The sequence below is a fragment of the Quercus robur genome, chromosome 9, assembly GCF_932294415.1.
Source record: "Quercus robur chromosome 9, dhQueRobu3.1, whole genome shotgun sequence".
In the NCBI taxonomy this organism is placed as follows: Eukaryota; Viridiplantae; Streptophyta; class Magnoliopsida; order Fagales; family Fagaceae; genus Quercus; species Quercus robur.
The window spans coordinates 1985596-2013392 of record NC_065542.1 but is presented as its reverse complement, the minus strand read 5'-3'; the positions used below and the strand labels follow the sequence as shown (position 1 = coordinate 2013392).

At 36.9% G+C, this 27797-nt stretch overlaps 3 protein-coding genes across 6 annotated transcripts in view; 2 read left to right on the top strand and 1 right to left on the bottom strand.

Moving 5' to 3' along the window:
* Window positions 1–24871, bottom strand: part of LOC126700172 (disease resistance protein RPM1-like) — a 58235-nt gene extending 33364 nt beyond the window's left edge. The window contains exons 1-7 of one of the 4 annotated variants that reach the window (XM_050398206.1): window positions 24505–24871; window positions 24310–24391; window positions 14028–14174; window positions 5981–7761; window positions 4905–5590; window positions 3366–3423; window positions 2379–2642 (exon numbers count right to left, since the gene is read on the bottom strand). In XM_050398206.1, coding sequence (XP_050254163.1) covers window positions 2632–2642; window positions 3366–3423; window positions 4905–5590; window positions 5981–7610 — 2385 coding nt within the window. In that variant the 5' untranslated portion in view covers window positions 7611–7761; window positions 14028–14174; window positions 24310–24391; window positions 24505–24871 and the 3' untranslated portion in view covers window positions 2379–2631. Of the gene's footprint in view, window positions 1–2378; window positions 2643–3365; window positions 3424–4904; window positions 7762–14027; window positions 14175–24309; window positions 24392–24504 lie in introns of those variants that run through there. The other 3 variants (XM_050398204.1, XM_050398205.1, XR_007647063.1) reach the window with 3 other exon arrangements.
* The window catches only part of LOC126700170 (phospholipase SGR2), a 116330-nt gene that overhangs the window by 57640 nt on the left and 30893 nt on the right, over window positions 1–27797 (top strand). The gene's annotated exons all lie outside the window — the stretch shown is intronic.
* On the top strand, window positions 14009–17215 carry LOC126699749 (ethylene-responsive transcription factor 12-like). Its single transcript, XM_050397718.1, has 2 exons — window positions 14009–14176; window positions 16629–17215. The coding sequence occupies exons 1-2, from the start codon at window positions 14009–14011 to the stop codon at window positions 17070–17072; spliced, it is 612 nt and encodes a 203-aa protein (XP_050253675.1). The 3' UTR covers window positions 17073–17215.

The window sequence follows — 27797 nt, the reverse complement described above, 5'->3', positions numbered from 1 at the left end:
TTATGTCATACATAATGAGAGGAATTCCATTATCAATAACTTTGTTCTTGTTTAGCAATGGTAAGAGAGTTTTCGACATCTAGTTTGTTCAGAGACAGCTTGCTTTTGTCACCCCTTACATAACTGAATGTCAATTGCTTCTCAAAAGGCTTAGAGCAAGCGCCTATGAGGTTGTTGAGGTGTGGGAATGGTGGGAAATCCGGGGGCTTGCAGGAATAGGCTTTCATGGACAGGGCTAATAACCATAGTTTTCTTCAGAAACTTTGAATGGGTTCTGGCTTGCTAGTATTTGCTACATGTTGCTTATGCCTAATTCTTCGGTTTTTGATCTCATGCAAAGCTATGGCAAATTTCTCATCCAGCAATTGGCATGCTTTATGTGAAGAAGAATCATGGTAGCTTTGTCTTCCTTTCATTGAATTTGTGAAGGAAGTCATTGCCATTAACATATCCACTCAACATTATTTTCCCCATAATTTAATTTCAATATCTAAGTTTATAGAGGAAAGGAGTATGTCTACAAGACTTAATATAGTAATAGGATGAAAAAGGATTCATCAAACTATTATTCAAATTGTGTGCTCACTATTGTATCCATGAAAAAAATCTGTGGGTTCTCCCAAAATATTATTTAATTCGTTTTAACAATTTTGCTATGAAGAGGGGCGGTAGGGTGTTAAATAATTTTTAGATAAAATGGAAACTTTATTTTACTATTATCATCAATCATAAGATGTACAAAGTTGCAAGAGCATAATTGTTTATGAAAAAAGAAAATAGAGGTGTGAATGCATTGGAATAGATTGGATTTTATTTTGTGTTTTTTTAAAAGCCAACAATTTCACATGTTAAAAAATGTTCAACTCAACTGATAGGCCAAAAACGTATTGACCCCTTGTGGTGAATTAACCAATTAATTAGCCAAGTGAATTAATTAGGTTCAATTACATGCAATGAGCGTGGTAGCACAAACAAATCACCAAATAAAGTATAATGCAGCGGAAATTAAATTTGACACGGTGATTTGTTTACGAATGGGGAAAACCTTCGAGGCAAAAACCCCACCGGGTGATTTTAAGGTCACCACTCCCGAGAATTCACTATTATCAAAACAAGCGGTTACAAGTAAATGAATATTAGTACTTTATACCAACCTACAGTTGAACCCTTACCCCAATACCCAATTGGACTTGTTCTATAGTGACAATCTCTCCTTGTATTGCACGGCTCCCAGTACGTGACTAACCAATAGATGCGCGGATCCCAATACACAACTTTATCACCAACTTGAGAAGGATGTTGGCTGCAAAGTTCTTTAGTTCATCACCCGATGAAGATCATGAAGTTGTTTGGTCACAAAACCCTACGGTGTACAAACACAGCAGCTTCTTCAAGATGAACTAGGGCATACTAGGTTTCCGGTCACACTTTTCTTCACACTTGTGGAATTGTGCTCTTGTGCAACTGTTCTACCTGTGAAAACCCTTAAAATAATCCTTATATATGTTTAGGGTTGTGAGAAAAGAAAGCCCAAATATTCACTCACGGATTGAATGAAAATTAGCTCTTAAAAACTAAACTTCATAAACCTCGACAGATACCCTATCTATCGAGCAGCTATCAAGCCTCGGGCTGAAACAACTCTTTTAAACCTCAATAGATACTAACTGTCGAGCTTTAAAATCCTGCACTTCAACACTTGAATCTTGGATAGATTTGCATGGCTTCAATACTTGGACTTGAACTCTTGTTCCTTGAAGTATTAAACACATCCTAGATCTACCCAATTACAAGTAAAGTGCGTTTTGTCAAAGGATTAGCCAATTACATAAAATGTTGACATATGTTCCTAACATGAATCACATATGTCCTAACATCAACCTAATTCATGGGGAACATGTAGGGTTGGGTTTGGGTGTTAGAACCATTTTGTCAGGCCTAATAAAAAAATTGGTTTTCATTCACCAATTTAAACCCATTTTTTTTAATAAATAATTACAATTTCATCTAAAATAAATCTCAAAATAATAAGACAGTCCGAACTAACAAATTTAAAGTAAGTTATAAAGTCTAAAATAAATTAAATTTTTTTGATAGGTATATAAAATCTAAAATAAATTAAATTAAAGATTTTATACATATATATTTTTAAAAGTATTAATTAATAGTGGGGTTGGATCGGGTTATTTAGATTGAAATTTTTGTCAACTTTTCAACCCGATCCAACTCAAGTTTCAAAAAAATAAGGACCCAACCAAACCCTTCAACCCACAAAAAACAAACCCTGATGTTGGTTTGGATCAGGGTTCATCAAGCTGTTAAAGAAGAATAAACAAAAGAACTATAAAACTCAGAAACAATAGAAAACAATTCATACGGATGTTAATGGTTTACACAAGCTAAATTACATATACAAATTACAATCCACGGTTGAAAAAGTGACAATTTTCCAACAAACTACCATGAAGGCATCTTGGAGTTCAAACTTTTACATTTATTACAAACAAATAAGAAACAAAGTATTGAGTATTAATTTATTGAACAATAACCAGAATACCCAAACAATACTTAGAATTAGAGCTCCAAACAAAACAGAATCCTTTTGAAGCAAACAAGGCAAACTCATAATCTTCAGCACCATTCTGCCACGAGTAAAACCAAAAAAAAAAAAAAAGAGATATGGCTTATTAAAACTAACAAATTCATGTTCCACACCACAAATTATAAGACATCATAGCCAAACCAAATCTAAGAAACCTTTGTACATACAATTGAAAATCACAAGCAAGATTAGGATTATTGACATGCATGGAGGACACATAATGAAAAAACCCAAAAAAAAAGTCAGCGTTACATAAGTCACAATCTTGTTTCTTCCAATCACACATTATTCATAGAGGACTTTCTTGGAACATATGGTGGGCATTACTCACATACAAAACACGCCTAAAACACACATTCATACATGCATACACACCAAAATACATATTAAAAACAATATTTTGACACAAGATCCAGAAGCTAATTCATTCTATTTAAAAGAATTTGATGTGTTTATCAGTTTATGCCAAGATGGTAACTAAATCAAACTCCAAGCAATCAAGCAATAGCAAGCATTGTTGGGCATGAACATGGTTACTTATTTATCATGTCAGAAACCATTAGTTTCAAAAACTTAAGCTATTACAAAATGGATAAATTATATAAGTTGAGCATACATAAATTTGTTAGTGAAATAACTTAGATGAAGCAAATTTTTTTTTTTGGGGGGGGGGGGGTTTAGGTGAAAGATAAAAATGAATGTGATAACCATTCATGAAAAAAGATAAAAAGAAAAAGAAAAACAGAGAGAATTGAGAAGCTACCTTCATGAAACATTCCCGAATTACTACTAGCTGTATATCTTTGGGATGCACCGCAACACTGAATAACAAAGAGTAACTTATGAGTTATGACTAAGAGTATGATAACAAATTCAAATAGATATTGCTAACTTGGGTAACACAAAGTATCAAGTTGCAGTTCCAATCACATAAAAGAAGATAGAAACAAAATTGTTCAACATTTATTAGTTGGAAATTATGACTTGGATCACTCATTTCTCTTCATGAGCTTATGACAACCTAAAAATGAGGAATGCAGTAAAAATACAGTTTAAAGCAAGAGATTTGCTACCTAAAAGAAGAATTGGAAAAACTGGAAATCCCATTAAGGATTTATATGTAAGTCAAGGATTTTTAACTAAGACTCAAGAACCATAGGTTAATGGCCAAGATGCATCAATAAAGGGGAAATAATTAAATTGGGATTATACTTATCAGAAAATAAATAATCCTTACATCTCATTCATATAGGAATTGTGAACTTAAGAGCATAAGGTCTAAAATAGAAACTGATAACTTTTTTCTTGTATCTTTCAATCACACAACATCCACAGAGGACTTTCCTCAAACACATGGTGGGCTTGACATACCCATAAACAGAATATGCCTAAATATATTGGCAAAAATGGCCCATTACCATCAATTTTCAAAATAATTTGCCCAGAAACACTGTTTCCAAACTATATAGCAATATACCACTTTTTTAGGTACTCGAGCTTGGCAAGCTCGAGTACCATGTTTTTTTAATCCACTATCGCCCCATATTCAAGGAGCCCTATAGTGGCGTTTTTAAGGCCTATAGTGACGTTTTCGGGCCAAAAAACGCCACTATAGGGCCCCTTGAACCTGTTATGGGGACTTATAAAAAAATTTTGCAGGAAAACGCCGCTATAGGGCCCAAAAACGTCACTATAGGGCTTAAAAACGCCACTATAGGGCCCCTTGAACCTGTTATGGGGACTTATAAAAAAAATTTTGCAGGAAAACGCCGCTATAGGGCCCGAAAACGTCACTATAGGGCTTAAAAACGCCACTATATGGCTCCTTGAATATGGGGCGACAGTGGATTAAAAAAACATGGTACTCGAGCTTGGCAAGCTCAAGTACCTAAAAAAGTGGTATATACCTATATAGTTTGGAAACAGTGTTTCTGGGCAAATTATTTTGAAAATTGATGGTAATGGGCCATTTTTGCCTAAATATATTTATATAAACAGTATTTTGAGTCAGGCCCAATAACCAATTTTATCTATTGCAAGGAATTTATTTTATTTAATTTTTCTATGCCAAAATGGTAGATAAAACAAACCCCAAGCAATCAAGCAATAGCAAGCATGATTTTGCCGTGGTTAAAAAAAAAAACAAAGATACGATTAAGTACAATTAATTGTTAGAACAGATTACTTATTTATGATGTCAGAAACTGTTAGTTCAAAGAAATAGCTTATATGATAAAATGAATGCAACCATTCATTTAAAGAATAAAAGTGGAAGAAAAAATAGATAGAATCGAGAAGCTACCTTTGTGAAACATTCTGAATTATACCAGATGTACCTCTTTGGAATGTGCTGCACCTTTGGAATGTCCATGTTGCCAATGCGAATTTTAAGTTCCATTGAGACAGATGTTAGAAACAGTTCTCGGAGATTTTGAAGGTATTCAATGCCATTGGGCACTGTCTTTAACTCCATGCAGCTGTCAATCACTAGGTTTTTCAGATTTGGCATCACCCCCTTTTCTATTATTATATCATTCAATTGTGGGAAATTACGAATCCATAACTGTGTAAGCTTAAGAAAGCCTGTACTGAAACATAGCTGTTTTCCAACATAGGCATTAGTAAGTATAAGAGCTCCCAGATGGGGCAAAGCAGCGATGTGAGGGAGTACATCTTCTTCCAGTCTTGACCAACGCAAAAGCAAATATGTGAGGCTTTGAAGTGAACAAAACCACTGTGGCACCTTCTTTAGTTTTCCAGTCAAAAAAAGCTTTTGAAGGTTGGGAGGAGGAGATGAGAGTGCATCCATACGGAGAGTTTCCTCCTCATTAGTTACCATGATAGTCAATGCCCTAAGATGTCTCATGTTTTCAATTGAGACACATAAGTCCTTCTCGTCTCCTTCTTTCACATTTGAAATACCGATCGAGTTGAGTTGCCCCATGCTCCGAATTTTTCTTATAAAGTCACCTTTTGCTTCAACAATACCTACAGTTTGCAAATTCTTTAACCTACTGATATTTGGTAGTATTTGCATTCCTGTTAAATATCTGAAGTCATTCCAATTTCTAGTGAAGCGATACATAATTAAATGCCGCAAGTTTTGCAACTTTGCAATTCCATGAGGAAGGGCCTCTATTTGTGTGTCCCTAATGTCCAAGGTTTGAAGATTAAGGAGCCTCCCTATGGAATTTGGGAGCTTCTTAATTAAAGTTCTCCTTAAATTCAAATATCTTAAGTTGAATAATTTGAATACTTCATCAGGCAATACATCAATGGGGGCATCCTCCAAATCTAAAACCCTTAACAATTTACATCCCAAAGGCAATGCTTTCAAACTCTTGTTGAAAACAAGAAAAGAACGGAGCTTTGACATACCCGTAAATGATTTGACTTCTCCATTGGTTTGGTGAATTGAAATGCGGCGTGCTTTGCATTCTATCATTTCTTCTCCTCCATCATGTACAACACCAAAATTTTCTTTGACTGATATTGATAGAGCAAGCTCCCGCACAATATCATGCATTTTACATTTCCGTGGCCTTCCAAATTCGTTCCTCTCTACAACTTGAAGCATGTTCCTGAAAGTGAGTTTTAATAGATAGCTATCTGCTACTTCTTCTAGAGTGGACCCTTCAAATTTTTCTACAAATCCTTCTGCAATCCATAGCTTAATGAGCCTTTTTCTTTGAATCCCATAATCTTCTGGGAAAAGAGAGCAATATAAGAAACAGTGCTTCAATTGATATGGTAAATCATTGAAACTAAGCAACAAAATGCTCTTCACTGCTTCTAGCTCAGGATTGTTACTTAGATTCCAATTCAAGCTGCTATTAATTTGATTCCATTGAGACGTATCATTCTTGGAGTACATAAGACTGCCCAAAGCCGCAATTGCCAGAGGTAGGCCTTTACATTTTCTTACAAGTTCCTGAGCAAAAGATTTAAGCTCTGGTGGACAGATTCTATTTGGACTGCCTAAGAATGCTTTCTTGCAAAAGAGTTCCCATGCCTCATCCGGTTCTAGCAATTGAATACAATGAACATAAGGTATACCCATAAAAGGATGGTGAGCTACATCATCTTCACGAGTTGTAAGGATGATTTTGCTCCCAGGATATCTATCTCGAAGTGATACTTTTAGTTCATCCAAGACATTTGTGTCCCAAACATCATCTAGGACAATTAGATATGATTTCTTCTCTAAGTAGCTCACCAACATATTTACAAGCAGTCTGTAGTTCATGGAACTCAAGTCTGATGGATTTGTTTCCTTCTTTGACTCATAGAATTCCTTAATCATGCTCCTCAATAAGTCTTCTACATCATATTTTTGGGAGACAGTGATCCATGCATAACAATCAAAATGTCTCTTTACAGCGTCATTGTTGTAGATGTTGGCAACTAGTGTGGTCTTGCCAGATCCTCCCATCCCCAAGATTGAAATGACAGTCTGTTGTTCTCTATCCATCAACCACATCATCAATTGTTTTCTTTTATCTTTGATCCCTACAAGTTCATCTTCTTCGACAAACAAAGATGATTCAGCATGCCGCACAACCCATTTGTGAAAATATTCTGAACTTTTCCCCTCTATAGGATCAACATGATATTTCTGATTTAACTCTGAAGTTGTCTTGATTGTCTTATTGATATTCTGTAACTTGCAGGCTATTTTATGCCTCACCCAAAAAGTCTGTGGAATGTAAATTGTATGGTGAAGGAACCAAGCAAATCGACCCCCAATTTGTTGGCTATTGACATGATACATGAACATATCAATAACATCTTCTACATCATATGCTGTGTTCCTCACATTTGTCACCCAAGTTTCCTCTCCGGCACTGCTTGATCCCCTTTTATCTACATCTATTAATAAAGACCGCATGCTTGTCAACTCATGCTTGATATCTGCAATTGCATCACGGACCCCCCATAACAGCGACGCTTTAGTTGCGAGAGCTGAAATGATATTGTCAATCAAGAGTTCTACTATAGCCGACTCCATTTTCGCTTTCAAACTCGCTCCTAGTTCTGTCGCTGAATTGTTAGGCTCCCCTTCTTCCAATCATGTACGTTGGAACTTGGATAATAGTGGTGAGTGGAAAGAAGAGAAATAGAGGGCCATGCTTTGACTTGTTGCTCGCCAGACGAGAGACCTACGGCATAAGAATCTAAAATAAGAATCTAAAATAAATGAATGAAGGAATTTTCCCTAGTCTTTTATATTAGCTTCTTTTTTTTCTTTTTTTTAATTGCATATTAATGATAAGGGAAGGAAAGTGAGGGTACCGTACCAGTAAATGCTTATAAAGATTTATTAAGGACTAAAATGAAATAACTGATAATCCGATAAAAAAAAAAATTTATATAGTCAATGGACCAAAATTTTGACATCTTTTTTTTCTTTCGAAACAAAGTAATTGAACATTTCTAAAAATATCATTCTTATCTGATTATTAAGAATTAACACTTACGAACAAATTATTACTTTATGATTATCACATTTATTCTCAAGTAAAGATATTAAAAGACATTGACAGAAATATAAATTTTAGCATACTGTTCAAGTGACAATTATATCATAATTAACAAAGATGAAGTTTAATACATGTCTTTGATTTGCCATGTTTAAGAGGGGTTATTTTACCTTACCCCTCGTTTTTTGGGTACGATACCCACCTAAACTAAATCTAAACCATTAAGTGCTTGATGTGACTAAAGATGACTTTGATTTCTTTCTCCATCTACAAAGGTTACTGGGTTCTCAGAAGTATTTTGTTTGTCTAAGCTAGGTGGTTGCTTGTGTTTTGTTTGAGCTGTGTATGATTATTCTACTTTGATCATGTATTTTCTTTACATGAAAATTTTACTTCTGTCGATTGAGCTTTTGTTTTAGATTTTTTATCCAAACGGATATTGGGTTGAATGTATATATTTTCTGTGAATGGTTGTGACTTGTGAATGAATGAAAGTTCATTTTTAATACTATATGTTTTGGCTATAGCTTGTTAATAGCGGTAGATTTTCTTCTCTAGAAAATATCCTTTGCTAGACTCCAGGAAACTCAATTTTCTCCAACGCATGGCTTACCTTAATATTGGTATGGATTCCTCCTTGTCTATTGTTTCCTCCCTGCACTCTCACTTTTCTCTGGCCCCTTCATTGTGCAAACTAGTGTGACCTTCCTGGTCTACGTGCTTATCATAACCATATGGCTTATCTCACTTGCTATCCTAGAGGTGAAATGGGCTGGTATTGGATTAGAAGAGTGGTGGAGGAATTAAAAATTTTGGCTCATTTCTGGGAATAGTGCTCACTTGGCTGTTGTGGTACAAGGCCTACTCAAAGTGATTGCAGGGATTGATGGAGAGGACATTGAGGACATTTATGCAGACTTGTATGTTGGTTTAAAATACTCTATCTTTTGCATGCAATGTATTGATTTCTATAATTTAAAAAATTTATTGGGTATTATTGCTTAGACTTTTTTGCCCCTTCCTTTCCCATGAAATTCAATTCCTAGTGAAAAATTTGCTTGAATGAGGATTATCTTACAAGTGAGAAACCCACTGAAAATAGCATTACTCATTTTGCCTTAACTTTTTCATTATTCAGTCAAGTTTCATAATCTAGAATCTTTTAAATATTTTTTTGAAACTTGAGCGAATCGCATTGTAGTCTTCTATATTCAATTAGTGCAGTTTGACGGTTCTAATGATGCTATTTGGTGTATTTAATAGTTTACTGGTAGGATTAGCACCCTGCTATCTGATTGCTAAAACTAAAGAAATCCAGTCTCTCCAACTCCAAGTAACTTCAATGAAAAAACTATAACGCCCACACTTATAAATGAACTTGTCTTTTGATGTGCTTACTATGTTGTGGGTGTAGATTGTTAGCTATTAAATATAAGTTTATCACTAATGTCCTGCTTTTATTCTATTTTTCCCCTTTCCTTTGGTTTATTGTCCAATTTATTGTATTGAAGTTAACTCATTGCTTGTTTTTTTTCTCCTTAGAAATATACAAAAGTATGTGCTTATAAAAACAAAGTTATTGACAATTGGAGGACATTGAGATCTTGTGTGGGAGGGATAGAGCTACTAGTGTTGGTACAAGATATATGGACGATGTTGTTGAAGTAATGACTGAGGAAGGAGAAAAGTGATGAATTCTCCTATGCACAACATTTGGTATCAATAAGTTATGCAATTGAGCCTTGCCACAGAAAAAAGAGTAGAAAAGATCCATCTTGAAACAATTTTTTAGTTTGAGATTTTGAATGTTGTTAAAAAAAACCCCATGTATTTTGGGTACTCTCTTTCTCTCTCTAAAATATTTTAGTCGGCAAGAGTTGGCAAAAAATTGTTTTAGTTGGCTATGATGGAAGATATTTAGTCATTATTTTGCCAATTGGTCTATCAATGGCTTCTTTGTTTTGAATTTTGTGTAAAAAACACATATTTTGGAAACTTTATCGTCTCTCTTGAAATACAACTTTTTAGTTGTTAAGAACTTTGAAACAATTTTTTAGTTTGAGATTTTAAATGTTGTGAAAAAACTCATGCATTTGGGTTCTCTCTTTATATTGATATAAAACATTTTAGTTGTCAATAGTTAGCAAAAAATAAAATAAAAATTAGTTGGCTATGATGACAGATTTGTAGTCATCATCTTGTCAATTGGATTTTCAATGGCTTTTTCATTACCTCATATATTTAATATTTATTAAAAAATGTTACTAAAATTAAAATGTAGAAGGTTTAAGAAAAATAATAATTGGAAAATATTTTATTGATCTTAAATCCAAATCCAAATCCAAATTTAAGTATCTAAACAATGAAATTTCAAATCCTTCATGGTACAAAAGACCTAAACAAGGAATCTAAAAATCAATGGATTTCAAATCAAGGCTTTTTAAATCCATTAATTTTAAAATCAATAGGTTTCAAATCAAGCAAATAGAGTGGTTGTATAAAATTTTTATTGTCATTATGGTTTGGCAAATAGAGGTTTCAAGGGGCATTTTGGTCATTTTTAGATTTCAAAGGTCCTTTGGACATTTTTTAGGTTTCAAAGGTATTTCAATAAGTTTCAAAGTTTTAGGGGCATTACAGTCATTTTCTAGGTTCTAAGCGTATTTAAGTAATTTTTTAGGTTATTGGGTCATTTCGGTCATTTTGTAGGTTCCAGTGTCATTCAGTTAATTTTTAGGGTCTATGGTTGTTCTGGTAATTTTAAAGGGTTTCGAAGGTATTTTGGTCATTTTCAAGTGTTAGGGGGTATTTTTGGTCAATGCTTGAGGCTTTAGGGTCATTAGGTCATTTTTTAGGTTATAAGGATATTTTGATCAAGTTTTTTTTAGGTTCTAAAGGCATTTTGATCATCTTTAAGGTTCTAAGGGCATTCCGGTAATTGTTGAGGATTTCAAGGGTATTTGGTCATTTTCAAGTTTTATTAGGTATTTTGGTTATTTTATAGGTTTCGAGGGTATTTTGAAATTTTTTAAGGTTTTTGGATCATTTCGGTCATTTTTAAGGTTTTATGGGTATTTTGATCATTTTTTAGGTTCTAAGGCATTACAGTCACTTTTCAAGTTACAAGGTCACTTCAGTCATTTTTTAGGTTTCATGGTCATTTAGGTCATTTTCTTAGTATCTAAGGGTATTTCAATTATTTTTTAGATTTAGAGGATATTTCAATCAATTTTAGGTTTTAGGGTCATTTATGTCATTTTTTAGGTTTTAAGGATATCCTAGTAATTTTTGAGAGTTTCAAGGTTATTTTGGTTATTTTAAAGTGTTAGGATGCATTTTGGTCATTTTAGTATATTTAAGGGAATTTCAGAAATTTTAGAGGTTTTAAGAGTATTTTTGATATATATATATATATTCGTCAATTATTAGGTAATCCAATGGGGTGGGGTTGGGTTGGGTTGGCTACGCCTATATGTAATGTTAATACGGTTTAATGTGAAATGGAATTGTCAAATGTGAGTTAAAAAAAAAAAAAAAAAAAACCCATTGAATATGACAAAAGTACGGTCATATGTGATATTAGTACTGTCCAATGTGACAATGGAACTGTCAAATGTGAGGAAAAAAAATTATGATCCCACCAAATATGACAAAAGCAAGGTCAGATGTCATGTTGGTATTTCTCAATGTGACTATGGAACTGTCAAATGTGATTAAAAAAAATTATGGACCACCGAATGTGACAAACGTACAATCAAAAATAATGTTGGTACTGCCCAATGTGACAATGGAATTGTCAAATGTGAGGAAAAAAAAAAAATACCATTGAAAGTGACAAAAGTACGATTAGAAGTGATGTTGATCATTTTTTAGGTTCTAAGGCATTCCGATAATTTTAAAGAATTTCAGGGTATTTTGCTTAAAAGGGGGAAAAGGTTGATATGCCTAGACCAGAAAGTGTAACATATGGCAAAAAACCATATTCTTGCAAAGTTTCCTCAGCTCAAACTAGTAAACTGTAAATGCAGAATCGTAACATAGGACAAACAACATAAAAGACTAGAAATTGTTTAGTGTTTCATAAATCTTATGATCTCTCTTTTAATGAAATTGTAAATAAATCTTTGAGATGTCTATTAGGACACAACATTAAGTTTTTTGCGAAATTTTCAAAATAAAACTTAAAAAAATTTAAAATCATAAGGTTTAGGCCAACACTAGGGCACTAAGTTATGGTACTAACTACTAAATATATTATTCAATAAGTATACAACAACTTAATGACAAAAGAAAAATTTTAGGGGGGAAAAGCAAGTGGAGTGGTTATATAAAATTTTATTGTCATTTTGGTCTTGCAAATAAATGTTTTTGGGGTATTTTGGTCATTTGGTAGATTTCTAGGGTCTTTCAGTCATTTTTTAGGTTTTAAAGGTAATTTGGTCATTTTTTAGGTTTCAGACTTATTTTGATAATTTTTTATGTTTCAAGGGCATTTTGTTAATATTTTAAGTTTCAGGGGCTTTACTATGGTATTCTTTAAATAGCAAAACAATTAGGAAAATAAATTGAAATTCAAACTGACCCAACCTTAGCCTCAAAATCCGGTCCCAGTAATTAAAAAAGAATAAATATATGATATAGTAGTAAGTAAAAATTAAGAACAATTATACAATCTTAAAATTAATATAATAAGAATATACAAATTTTACAAATCCAACTTCAAATAAAGGTCGGAAAGAATCACAAATGGGGCGGATTTCATCGAGAAATGTATCTTAATGGATTTTCCAGCCTTTCACTTGAGAATATGCCTTTGTTTGATAGATTGTCCTTAGCAATTAAGCCGGGAATTTACATTTCTTTAGCATTTGGCCAAAGATAAGAAATTAGACCCAATGGTATAAGGAAACAGTTACATTTTTTTTAATATTGCCTTCTGAGTAATTAGTCGTTGCAAATTATAATGTTTTATCATTTTATGCTTTAATAAATTTCTTCTTTTGCATTATGTTGGTGCATTTTAATTTTAATTAAAAAATAATTGTTAAATTTATTTTAACCTTGGTTCCCCTTGTAAAGAAGACTAAGTATTGCCATTGAGCTAGAAGTCTTTAATTTTAGAAAGTTCCACCGTGACAATGATAAGTATAATATTTATGTAAAAAAGTGGGTTATAATTATTAGACAAGATTTATGTACAGTACTTAGATATTATTCCTTAAGTTCTCCTTTTAAGATTCTACTATAAGGATTTTTCTCATGGGATGAAAGTGTATTTTTTTAATAAAGTAACCACATAGCTGAATTAATTAAGTAATCTTGAATAAATCTTACATTAATAGACCTATTTGCAAGTTTGCAACATCCCCCAATATAAAAACAACAATAAAATATCTATATAGATATAAAAAAAAAAAAAATAAAAAAATAAAAATGAAACTGTTTTTTCATTATACCATTGGGTTCAAAGTCCAGATTCTTATCTTTGGCTAAATGATAAAGAAATGCATATTCCAAGCTTAGTTGCTTAAAGAAAACCCCTTAAAAGAAATGGATGTTCCAAGTAAATTGTTGGGCAATCACCCTCAGAATTATGTCAAAAACTTAATTAGTAGGACTTGCTATAATACTATGAGCGAAGGAGTAATGTTCTCAGAGTTTTAAAGTACAATACTAAAATAACAATATCACTGTTTCCATATATGTTTTGTGATTATAAGACCAGCATGTTGTCCAATGTATCATGTAAGCATTATTAGGAACTGTACAAAAAAAGTCTTTTAAATTAGCAAATTTTGTTTGCATAATAGTAGTATGGCAAAGCGAGGGAACCATTAGGTATTATCAAAACTTCAAACGAAGGATTAAAATGAAATAACTGATAATTCGATAATTGAATTGGGAAAAAGAATATAGTGTGAATGTCATGAGGAGTTTGAGCGTACCTGGTACGAGATCCAACAGCTTAATTTCAGGGTCAGCTCTGCCTCTGTGTCTGGTATTAAGCGGCCGGACTGGAAACTCTATAGCTCACTCGTTGGCTAAGTTTGCCACAAATCTGGCAGATGAAGTTGTTTGGATGGAAGATTCCCCTGTGATATAACATCAACTTCTTCTCTTAATATATATTTATATATATAGGAACTTGAAGAACCAAAATCATATTTTGACATTTTTATTTTCTTCTAAACATAAAAGATAAAGGTTAAGACTTCCTAAAATATCATTATTAAAATTGTTGAACAAACTAGTTCTTGGAACAAGTACATTGATTCAACAGCAAAGCAATTAGATTTAGAAGACACTAACAAGGATTATCTCATTGGTTAAATAGCAAAACCATTAGGAAGAAAAAAAAAAAAAAAAATTCAGACTGACCCAACCTCAGCCGACAAAATCTGATCCAGATTATTAATAAAGAATAGCACGTATAATTAAGAACAATTTACAATCTTCAGATTAATATAATAAAAATATACAAATTTTATAACTCCAACATGCAACACTCGAAAATGGTTCCCTAGGGCCTAGACTTGCATCACTTGATTTTCAATTTGAAGATTGATGTACGAACCCACCATATACAATAGAGCAAAATTATCTAATATAGGGAAAAAAAATAATGTTAATGAAATGCTTTTAAATATATACAATATGAAAAATTCAATAGTGAAATATTTCACTATACAATGTGAAATATTCAATAGTGTAGTCAATTCCAATTAAGTTTATCTTCTAAATATTAATATTTAGAAGATAAACTTAATTGGAATTGACTACACTTGAATTTTTTTTCTTCAGGAGAATTGTATACTTAAGAGAGTTTACAAGAGGAATTTTCAAATAAAAGGCGATAAAGAATTACAAATGGGGAGGATTGCAAATGAGAAATATGTCTTGATGGATTTTTTGGTCTTTCACTTGAGAATATTCATTTCTTTGATAGGTTTTCCTTAGCAATTGAGCTTGGAATATGCATTTCTTTAGCATTTGGCCAAAGAAAAGAATCTAGACCCAATGTTATAATCCAACAGTATTTATTTGGTTGGCAAATAAATGTGCTTTATTTGGTAGAAGCTATTAGTGCAGAATTAGCTTATGTTACACGACAATTAAGTTGGACTGTTTATCATGGAGGGACAAGTCAAATAAAAGTTCTACTACACCGGTTTGTAAGTTTTGCTAACTGCAAAGTTCTTGAATCTCTCATAAAAAATATTGAACTTTCCAATGCTTTTGCCTGATTGGTTTTGTTCTATTTTTTATTTTTATATCTTTAATTGATATTTTTTCTTTCTAAAAAATAATGATTTTGTTCTATTAGAGCATTTTAATATTAAATTATTATTTTATTAAACAACTAGTCGACAAATATAATGAAAATATATGAGAACTTAATGTAGTAAATGATGAGTTAGAGTATTATCAAATTTAGAATCACACATTAATTTTCAGCCAACTTTATTTTATTCCCCTCCAAGGGAATCAATTTCGTACCTGAGACTGTTTCAGTTTGACTAAAGGAATGAAATATTTGAATAATCTAAGTATATGTATGTGAATATATTTGATTTATTGGGATTAAATGTAATATAGTCTTTTCTCAACCAAAAAAAAAAAAAAAATGTAATATAGTCTTTTGGGAGAAATATGTAATATAGTCTTTTAACATTGGATAAATTATGTATTTGATTCTTAGCCTAACTAACTTATTTTAAAAAGTCAATACTTATAATTTTTTTTTCTCTAGAGTTTAAATAAATTTGAGCAGTTTTGGAACTTGTAGCTTTTTAAGCAAAAAAAAAAATACATTAAATGATGTTCCCTTAAAAGTTGAATTTTCTAAATAGAACTAACAATTTCGGATAGGAGAGAGATTTTTGATATATTTTTAGTGAATTATTATCACTAACACACTATAATATGTAAACCCTCTTCACCATATTTATGTTTTTGAGAAATTACGGGCAAAAGAAGGCGAAAAACACATTTTGGTCCCTACATTTTCGCATGATTCCTACTTTGGTCCCTAAATTTTATTTTTACCGCTTTTAGTCCCTGTTTAGAAAAACGCCTTCTGTTTAAGTCCTTTCCGTCAGTGCCGTTAGGGCACTGACCTACGTGGCAAACGAAATTATTAAAATAATAATAAAAAATTTTATTTTGTCATTAAAAAATGCCAAGTCAGCATTTAAATTTAAAAAAATAATTTATTAAATTTAACTAAATAAAAAAAATAAAAAAAACAGAAAAAAAAATAAAAAAATCACATTAATTAAGATTAAAGTGTTCTTGAGCAAGAACAAAGAACAACAAGAACATATACACAAACCCAGAAATTAAAATTCAAAAATTAAAATTTTCAAAATCATCACATACACATGAAAGTTTGGAAATGTTCCAATCGGGGCCACGTGAAAGACAAAATAAACTGCAAAAACAACCCAAACACACACTGTACATGACAAGAACATAGATTCAAACCCAGTAATGCTTTAAACTTTAAAAAGCAAACCCAGATATAGATTCAAAAAAAAAAATTTAAGTACCCATGGAAGAAGACTAGGGTTTGGTTGGGTACATTCGATACACCCGAAGAAGCTGCACTCGCTTACGACGGTGCCGCTCGTTCGCTCCGTGGAGCCAAAGCTAAGACGAACTTTCCGCCAACAGTTCCAACCACCGTAGGCGGCGGCGGTGGGCTTCCTCTCCCTCTCGATCTCAACCTTCCCTCCTCCAACAGACTCGTACTTGGCGAGTTTTTACACACCGGCGTTCTCAAAGACATCAATTGTGTCGCCACCGAGTCTGACCCGTCTTCCTCGTATCAAGTTAAGCGAGAACCTCAAGCTTCCGCCTCTGCTGTTACTGTCGCTTCCGCCAGACCCACACATCATGTCCTTGAGAGCTCCGCCACGGCGTCGTTTCTAGGTCTCGTGCGGCGTGGTTTGCCTGTCGATCTCAACGAGCCGCCTTCTTTGTGGCTTTGAATGACATGAATGAATGAAATGAATGCTGGTCTGACCTATTTTATTATGACGGTGTTTTTCACCCCTTTAATTAGTTCCTTTGTCTTTATTTATTTTCTCTTTTTCTTGAGACTATCTGAGTCTAGTAGTATTAGATTAGTAGTAACGTGAAAACAAAAAGTTTCAAGAAATGTATATTTTGAACCCAAATTTTAATTTTTGAATTTTAATTTCTGGGTTTGTGTATGAGTTCTTGTTGTTCTGGGTTTCAAGAACACTTTAATCTTAATTAGTGTGATTTTTTATTTTTATTTTTGTTTTTTATTTTTTTATTTAGTTAAATTTAATAAATTATTTTTTAAAATTTAAATGCTGACTTGGCATTTTTTATTATTATTTTAATAATTTCGTTTGCCACGTAGGTCAATGCCCTAACGGCACTGACAGAAAGGACTAAAATAAAAGGCGTTTTTCTAAACAGGGACTAAAAGCGGTAAAAATAAAATTTAGGGACCAAAGTAGGAATCGTGCGAAAATGTAGGGACCAAAATGTGTTTTTTTTTTTTTTTTTTGATTGGAAAATACTAAACTTTCATTCAACCTTATGTAAGGCTAGTACATCATGTGCACAAGCATGTGCTATTTGACTGGGACAGTCCTCCAGCCAAACCTCCATATTCTCAACATTCTGTGCATGTTGAGCTAGCAAATGGGCAGGGGCATTCCCCTGCCTTTTAACATGTAAGAAATCAAAAGTTCTAAAGCCTTGAGCTTTCCTCAGCACTCCAAGAACGATGTTCTGAACCGACGCCTCTGCATCAGCAATGCCGTGGATGGCGTTGATAACCAGCTGCGAGTCCCCCTCGAACACCACATCCCTAAGCCCCACGTCATCAGCGAAACTTACCCCGATCTCCAAAGCTTTCGCCTCTGTTTCTAACGCTCCGAGAGGTAGGTCCATTTTCCTGGACATGGCAGCTATCACCAAACCTTTCTCGTCACGCACCAAGACACCCACGCCAACCTGTTTCGATCTTGAGAACAGAGCGCCATCAACGTTTACCTTGAACGAACCCGGTGGTGGAGGCTTCCATTCAACACTGGCCTGGTGAACGCCATTCGAACTGCACGTCTTCTCCGTAGCTACAAGGAAATCATCAAGAGCATTCAAAGAGCTCCTCACAATAACCCGACCCGGTCTGATTTTTCCCCCGTGCCTTACATCATTTCTACTCTTCCAAATGCCCCAGCAGATCGATACCCATCTCTCCAATAACCCCGGTTGAGCGTCCCAGCTAGTCCTCAGTCTGTTAAAGGTGTCCACAAAGCTCCACGACTTTTGGATAACGCAGGGTAGGGAGAGCTTGCTTTCCTTCCAAACCTTTGTTCCACGGTTGCAAAAACAGAGCACATGCATGGCAGTTTCCTCTTGCAAACCACAAGCCTCACAAATTTTAGTGTCCGTGATCTTCCTACGGTAGAGAGCATCTTTAGTTGGCAAGATACCGTTACATGCTTTCCACACAAAATGTTTAATCTTGTTTGGCAATTTCATGCTCCACACCCCCTTCCAAACCCCATGCACCATAGACTGGTCCGAACAGCCAGAGCTGTCCCCCTTTGCCATGCACTCACGAGCCAACCTATATGCACTCCTAACAAAAAACTTTCCTTTCTTCTCTTCAGCCTATACCATTCTGTCCCTTGCAGGCGCCACACTAATCGGAATACTAAGGATTGCCTCCACGTCTTGTGGAAAAAAGAGGTTCCTCACCAGTTCTGCATCCCATTCCAAACCGTCCTCCCTCAGCAGCTCTTTAACCATGACAATTTGGTTCCCAGGTCTCTCTGGAGTGACAACCCGGTAGGTACTACGGGTAGAAAGCCACTGGTCCTGCCACACCCTTATACTCCGACCGTCTCCAACTTGCCATCTCAAGCCCCGTTTGACCAGATGTTGAGCAGCCATTATGCTCCTCCAAGCAAAGGACGCTTTCTTTCCAACCTCAGCATTCACAAAATTCCCGTTGGGGAAGTATTTGGCCCTATAAACCCTCGCAAACAAGGATGAGTAATTCGTTTGAAGACGCCAGCCCTGTTTAGCTAGTAAAGCCAGATTGAAGGACTTTAAGTCTCTGAATCCCAGACCCCCATTTTCCTTCGGAAGGCACATGCGATCCCAGCTCATCCAAGCCACTTTTTTCTCATTCTTGACCTGCCCCCACCAAAATTGTCTCACCATTCTGGTCATCTCATCACAGAGTCCGTTGGGGAGCTTAAAACAGCTCATAGTGTACGAGGGAACAACCTGTGCCACTGCCTTAATCAGAACTTCCTTACCCGCATTAGACAGAAGCTTCTCCTTCCAACCTGCAAGCCTAGACGCAAGCTTGTGTTTCATCTGAGCAAAGGTGTTTTTCTTAGACTTACCAATCAAAGAAGGCAGGCCTAGGTAGGACTCATGAGGTTTGATCACCTGGGCCCCAAACCTAGCCTTAATAGCCTCCTGGATCTGAGTGGAAGTGTTTCGGCTGAAAAAGAGAGCCGTTTTGTTCCTATTTAATTGCTGCCCCGAAGATGCTACGTAGACTTGCAAAATTCTCTGCACTTCCGCCCCTTCCTTCTCCAATGCCTTGCAAAATATCAGACTGTCATTCGCGAAGAATAGGTGAGAAACACGCGGACCCCTAGCCGAGGCAGCCACTCCTTTCAGAGCATTTCTCAGCGCTGCCTTATGCAACAATGCCGACAAACCCTCCGCACAGAGGAGGAAGAGGTATGGGGATAGGGGGTCTCCCTGTCGAAGGCCACGGGATGGGATGATCGTCCCAAAAGGATGGCCATTAAGTCTAATAGCATATGTTACCGAAGATACACATTCCATTACAATGTGAATCCACCGCTCATTGAAACTCAGCCTCTCCATGATTTTCCGCAGACACCTCCATTCTACCCGGTCATAAGCCTTGCTCATGTCTAGCTTCAATGCCATTTCCCCCTCCTTACCCTTCCTCTTCTTATTGATATGATCCATTAGTTCATGGGCCACAAGGACATTATCCGTAATGAGCCTTTCCGAAACAAATGCGCTTTGGTTCTCGCATACAATGTCCTTTAATATCACCTTCATTCGGTTGGCTACCACCTTGGAGGCAAGCTTGTAAGCCACATTACACAAACTGATCGATCTATAGTCGGTGACTCTCGAGGGGTTTTTTGTCTTAGGAATGAGCACAATATGAGTTTCATGAAATTTAGGGGGGGCAACACCATGATTAAGAAAATCAACAACAGTTTGAATGACTACAGAATTAACAGTGGGCCAATAATGCTGAAAGAATAAAGGAGGATACCATCAGGACCAGGCGCCTTCAACGGGTGCATCTGCTTAAGGGCTTTCTCAACCTCTGCCGCCCGAAATTCCTGCATAAGGACCTCATTCATTCTGTCCGTAACTTTAGGTTGAATAGCTTCCAGCATCTCATCACTGACTGTTGGGTCAGCGGACGTGAACAGCTCTTGGAAATACTCAACTAGAATATGGCCCATCGTCTCCTCCTCATCCTGCCAGATACCATTAGCGTCTTTTAGCCTAGTGATGGAGTTCCGCTGGTGCCTTTTTGAGGCTTTCTCATGAAAAAAGGAAGTGTTTCTATCCCCAGATTGTAGCCAACAATTCCTTGACCGCTGCTTCCACATCACTTCCTCTGCTGAGAACAACTTATTTAGCTCCACTTTTGTCGCATGAATCTCTGCCATGTTGAGCTCGCCCCCTGGTAAGCACTCAAGCCATTGGAGCTTCTTTGAGAGAGAAGCAATATTTCGGCCTACGTGGCCAAATTTTGTACTGTTCCAACTTTGAAAAGAGGAGCGGCATTCCAGCAAACATCCCCCAAACTGATTCTGGCTATCAAGGATCCGACCTCTTTCCCAAGCGTTCTTCACTACCTCATCACATTCATCCTCCTTAATCCACATCGCCTCAAACCTAAACAACCGTTTCCTTCTTTTATTTCTACTCCTAGGGGGGATAGCTTTCAGGATTAGCATATTGTGATCTGATGAGTGAGTGGCCACGTTGTAGAGTCTTACCTGAGGGAACAAAGAAGTCCAGTTTGTAGAGACTAAGGCCCGGTCCAAGCTCTCCCGCACCCATCCTCGCGCCCCCAATCTCCTACTCCATGTGAACTCCGGCCCCACAAATCCCAAGTCTCGGAGCTTACTTTTATTGATGGCAGAGAAGAACGCCCTCATCTGCCATTCCGGTCTCTCTCCACCCCCTGCCTTTTCTCCCCTATGGCATATCTCATTAAAATCTCCCATACAGACCCAGGGGAGCGCACTCCTTGTGCTCAAGTTCACAAGTAGCGCCCAAGACTCCTCTCTTTTATTGGTTTCAGGATTGCCATAAAAACCGGTGAAGCGCCATTTCCTATTTCCTCCGTCTTCCGAAACAATTGCATCAATGTGCCTAGGAGAGAAAGTTTGCACATCAACTGTCTGCGATTCCTTCCAAAGGAGCGCTAAGCCTCCACTCCTACGAACACTAGAAACAATCATGCCCTGAGTTCTTTCCAACTTACGCTTAATTTCAATCATTTCCTCAACATTAAACTTGGTTTCCATGAGAAAAACCAAGCTGGGATCTTCCTCCATAACCTTTTTTTGGAGCGCTCCAACTGTTCGAGGGTTCCCAAGCCCTCGACAGTTCCAAGCTATGGCACTCATTGTTCCCGGCGGGGCTGCACCGCAGCCGCCGCCGATCCCATTTGTGTGGCTAGCAACTTACCAAAATTAGCAACTTCCGTCTCTAGCTTAGGTTTTTTCCTCACCTCCACACTCTCTGTGATTTCTTCCAATGGAACACGGGTCTTCCGTTTTGCACCTGCATTTTCCTCCTCCACCTCCATGCAAGTTATTTCCATCATAGATTTCTTCTCCGTCGCCTTGGACATATCCCCTCTCATATTTTCTTTCCCAGTCTTGCTTGCACGTGCATGAGTTTTTCTCCGGTTTGGGCTCTTAGTTCTTTTATTCATTCCTTGCTCCGTGTCACTTGAATCTTTAGGCCCAGCTTGGAATATTTTTGGCTCTCCCTCAGCAGACCCATGGCCCCCAATTCGGTCTAGCTTTCCATTAGGCCCACATTTATTATCAACTATCCCTATACCTTCCAACCGGTCCAGCCCATCATTCGGTCCTTTATCTTTTATTTCATATTCTTCTGTTCGGCCCACTCCTCTATTCGGCCCATTCTCCAACAGCCCACTCCCAACCCCCTGTGTGTGGTCTTCCCCTACTGTAACTTCCTTTTTGCTTTCTGACATCATTACCTTAGGCCCCAGTTCCCTTTCCATGATAACCTCCTCAACTTGACAATCTAATCCAGCTTTTCCACCTTTTCCATCCATCTGTTTCGCTGACCTCTTTACCTCGGAACCCAATTTCCTTGTCATGGGAACCTTCTCCCTGTTACATCCTATGTCAGCTTTGCCTGAGATTTCTGCGTCAAGTACTCTTAGCTGCTCCTCAAAGTTCGGCTTTTCTGTTTCCCCAGGCACCTTTTCCTTGAAACTCTCGCTTTCCCGTGTCCAGCTTTCCACATCAATCCCATCATCGTTGGTCTCTGTTTCTTTGTTTGGTTGGTGGCGCACATCGGAATCCACCATTTGCTGTTTCGGTTGCAGTTCACGTTCCGGCAGCCTCGCACCCCACTGGCCCGGTCTTGAACTCTCCCCAGCGCGCTGTCCGAGCACCACGTGCGATTTCTGCAGCCGGTCTGGGGTGGCGCGCAGCCACGGACCGAACTGCTTGTTCTCTGCAGTGATCGGAACTGCACTGCTCAGCCCCACTAAGCACTCCTTCTCATCATGGTCCAAACTGCCACACAAATAGCAGAACACCGGTAAGCGTTCGTATTTGAACTCGACCCACCTTGAATCCGATCCCCCAGCGCGCACTATTCTGCCCCTGCTTAATGGCTGCAAGACATCAATTATTACTCTAACTCTTAGGTAGCAACCCATACTAAAACCTTTATCCCCTACATCCACCTTGACTACCTTCCCTAGACTTCCACCAATCCTTATACCCACTTCCCTTGTCTGACTCAAGGTGGGTAAGCCATATATCTGAACCCAGAATGCAGCTTCTTGAAATGTTAGTGCAGATATTGACTCTCCCACCTCAAGCTTATGCAGCAGAATGATGTATTTGTCGAAGGACCACGGTCCTTGCAGCAACACCCTGTCCAGATCTTCCTTCTCCTGAAACAAAAACAGCACTCTATTTTCACCCATATCACTAACCTCGAAATCACTCTTTGTTCTCCATACTGATCTTAACGCCCTCCCTATGGCTTCTAGATTGACTCTTCGTTTGGTACAGAACTTCCCAACCAACACCAAGCCTTGGTTTACCCCTGGGGGGTCTATATCTACTTCACATCCCTCTTTTTCCGACAGTTTGAGTTTTGCCCATTTGTTTGTGATTGCCTCCATCTGAGGAAGCACTAAGTTCTACCGACAAACGGAGAAAGAAGTTGCCTGAAGGCAAAAAGTTTTCACCCCCAGACCTCACCAAAGTCTAGAGAGAAAAAATTGTATGAGTCTTCTCATTCAACTTTTATTGGCAATAACACCAAAATGTGTTTTTCGCCGCAAAAGAAAGAGTCCTGGAATCTTAGAGCAACCTTTTTAACCGTAACTGATTGTAATTAGATTCCAAATCTTCTAAATATTTGGGCTTTTATCTTCGCCACAAATTTTGATTTGACTGGGAAAATTATGCAATACTTCAAAAGCAATCCTCTCTCTCTTATATGAATTTTGGTTCTTTGTTTGAAGCACAAACTAATTCGATCTATTCGGTTGTTCACACAGAACTTCGCACAAAAAAGATGGGACTTTCAATGCACCGTTGAAGCTAGTGGGGATTCATGGCCCCTGACTTTTTCAATTTTCCATTATAGGTAGTATGAAAATCACATAAATAATTACAAGTCACAGAAAAAATGCACTTATTGGCCCCCTTAGATTTAGAATTTAGGTCGTAACTCCTTAAAAAAATTTATTCAGTCCAGAAATGCCCCCCAAAAAAGACCATACAAATTTATAATTACTCCTCAAAAGTATTTGAATTATTGGTTGGTCTCAATAATTAATAAAGAATGAATAGATGATATTGACATAAGTGGAATTGAACTACAATTTAAAATATTCAAATTAATAAAATAAAATATAAAAATTTCAACTCCAACCTCCAGTCCTGAGTCCACTACTCGAAATTGATACCCAAGATTTACACCATCTGATATTCAAATTGAAGATAGATGTAGGAACCTAGGAGATCCAAAAGAACAAATGATCAAATATAGAAACAAAAGCTAATTAATGCTTTTAAATATTTAAAATATGCAAATACAGTGGTGAAATATTTGAAAGAATAGACTTACTTGAAAATTAAACTCGAATATTTTCTTGAGAAGAATCGTAGACTTCGAGAGCTTACAAGAGGAGTTTACAATTGAAGGCGATAAAGAAATACTAAATAGGGATGATCGCAAATGAGAGAAATAAATTAAATAATATAAAGATGGTTTTTCTCCACTCTGTATTTCACTTGAGAGTTGAGAATAAGTAGCATTTTCTTTCTTCTCAGCAAAACAGAGAATGAGAAGCCTTTTACTACAGACTTGAAGTAGCCATTGTTGACCAGTCGACCACTTTCTTCTTATTTTATTTTCTCCAGTTCACACTTGACATTGACAAATATCTCCTATATTCCTTTTTTCGTAGGAGACTTGAAAATAATATCTAGATAATTTTATATCTAGATAATTTTACAGAGTGGCCTTAATGGAGTAGCCCTTCTCGACCACTTATTACAGAGTCACATTAGCATCATCTATTTTGTTTTCAAATGGGTCGTCCGCATCTTTTAATTGTTGTGGTCCCACGGTTTGGTTTCATCTGAATTATTGTTTCACATTTAAGTGGGAATTCGTGATTTTTTAAGGGAAGTTTAAAACTTATCCATTAAGTTTTAGATTATTACAAATTAAGCCTCATACTTTTTGTTAGTTTCAAATTGAAATCTGGAATTTCAAAATAGTATCACCTTAAATTCTCGTCTTTTTGAGTTGGATTTGGGGCTTTGATTATGGAGTTTTAAAGATTTAGTATTTTTCTTGTCTTCTATCCCCATTCTTTTCAACGAGGAAAATAACGATAGACATGTAACTTGGGCTTGCATGTTGTGTTGCTTTTGTACATTCATCTACATTTAATTTGTGAGTCTTGATATACAGAAACAATCAAAGGGATCATGATACTGCTCTTTTCATAATAAAACACTTGTAGAAAGATATACCTGAAGACCCCACCTCACCTGTGGAATCTAGTTGTCAAGGGCGGCTCTACATAGAGTTCAAGGTGGTCACAAGACCACCCTAACTTGAAAAAAAATACAATTATTTTTTATAAATTTAAAAAATTTATGATTTTTTTTTCTATGAAAAAACTTTGTGACCATCCTAAATTTTTTTTTAGACCCAATATAATTAAATTCTGGACAAAATTTGGCAAGAAGCATGGTTGTAGATTAAGACTACAACTCTATTCAATATTTTTTAATTGAATGTGAATTTTAACAAATCCACCATTTAATTACATTTTCTTCTTAAATCCTTCTGTAGGGACACGATTTTTAACAACCACGTTGGGCTCGTATGTAAAGGATCCGAACAATATGATTTGTAGAGAGTGGGTTTGGAAAGGCATGACCTTGGACGCAGGGCAATGGCCTGGTCCTGATTTTATGAGAGCACATACAAAGGTAGGTTTGGCCTGAGGCGCAATACACAATAAATATTTGTAGAGGATGGGTCAAAGAACTTAGCCTCAGTGAGCTTAGTCGGTCTGATGCATGGACAATATTATTGCAGGAATAAAAACACAAGAATGGATATCTAACAGAAGATTCTATTTCCTGAGTGTCCAATACCTTTCTTCGTCCCCCTCTTTGAGGGACTCCATTACATTATATAGCTCTCTCATTCTTATCTGAACCTTACACTTGTTGATCATCTAAGCCCCCACTTGAGCACCTGTCCTATCAGACACCCTTATCACTCCCTTGTGAGTTGCAGTGGCCAAGGTAGTACTGTTCAGGGGTCTTTTCCTCATTAATGCGGCCAAGAGGGTGGTTGTGACACATTTAATGTGGTGGTGACAGCTTTCCATGAGATATTTTGGGTTTTATTCTTTTTTATATGCTTGGAGGATGAACTGCAATGGTTGGGGCGAGCTCTTCGTCCGAACTTCGTAATGTCCGAGGAGGAGTTACTCTTCGGACAGGTTTCTTTTACCGCAATTGGGCTTGAATAAGGTTTTGGCTGTGACTTTTCCTCGGACAGGATGCTTCTCGGACGGGCCCGTAGTTTGACTAGCCCATTATTTTGGGCCGGGCCCCATAATAGCCCCTCAAAACTCCGATTTTTATCTCCTTCCGAAGAGAAAAGCAGGGTTTTGATGTTAGTGAGAGGATGGAAGTAAGGAGGGCTTGGGGCGCGCATGCGGGTAGTTACTTTGGACGCGCTACAATTTACGAGGTGCGGCCATTTACTTCTGGAGGCTTTCTGTCCCCTTCATCCAACGGTGAGGCGTGGATTAAACGGCCATCATTTTTTCTCGAAATTTTAGGCAGGAGCGATCTTTTCTCTCTCCTTCCGGCTATATAAGATGTCAGAGGGGTTCAGTTTTCTTTTTATCTGCATCTCATAAACCCCAGAGGATTCCAGAGAACTCCATCGAACTCCAGAGATCTACAAATACTTGCGTCCGCTAAGCCTCCATAGCCGTTTTTCGTGAAGCGTCTCCTCCAAGAGAGATTTCCAGGCATCCCATTGAGCGTTTTGTGAAGGTATCAGTAAATTTCATTCATTTCGCCGTTCCAATTCCCTCCTCGGACTTTACTTTTCTCCTTGGTCTTTATTTTCATTCCTCCAGTTCAGCTCAGATGGGTAGATTCGAAAAACTAGTAAAAACTCCGGCCGCTATGGAGGCCTTTAGGGCAAAATACCACATTCCCCTGGGGGTGGGGCTGCAGTACTGTCCTCTTGGAGGAGTATTGAGCGTGAGATCGTCCTCGGCCACATTCTTGGGCCATTAAGGGGCTTTCATCATACGTCCTCGGCAGTAGGGCTCCTCGGCTTAGGTCTTGGGCCTTTAATGTGAAGTGGGTTGGGATTTCGAATTTCAGGCCCCACAATAACCCCTCAAAATCCTGCTTCCCGACTTTTTAGTTGGGAAGGAGGGTTTTGGTGATGTTGGGCCCGCCTCGCGGTTTGCTCAAGTTCCGCACCTTATTGCTGTTTGTGTTCTTCCATTTGCATGGGAGATGTGCCGAATTAATAGGCATTACTTTATTCTTCACCCATGCAGTGTCCTTTGATGTTTCAGTATTCGAGGCGCGCCTTCACGAGGACCTTTAAATCTTGTGGTGGCGGATAGTGTTGGAAATTGTGCCAGAGCTGCCTTGTCCGCAGCGTTTCTTGGGAATCTGCTCAAATTAAATGACACTACCTTACCCTTTATATAAGCGGGATAGGTGGTTATTCTCCTGGCATATAAACCCTTCTGCCCTCTTCAAAATCATAACCCTTGATCTATAACCAGTTCTCACATCCAGTGTCGTCTTCCCTTAGTGCAATATGTTTGAGGCTTGGGTGGAGGTGGAGGAACTTCA

Bases quoted from the DNA above. Each gene is read 5' to 3' on its own strand.
- LOC126699749 (XM_050397718.1), top strand. From the start codon at position 14,009: ATGAGGAGTTTGAGCGTACCTGGTACGAGATCCAACAGCTTAATTTCA. The intron at 14,177-16,628 runs GTGATATAACAT...AAAAAATTTAAG, and splicing joins TTTGGATGGAAGATTCCCCT to TACCCATGGAAGAAGACTAG.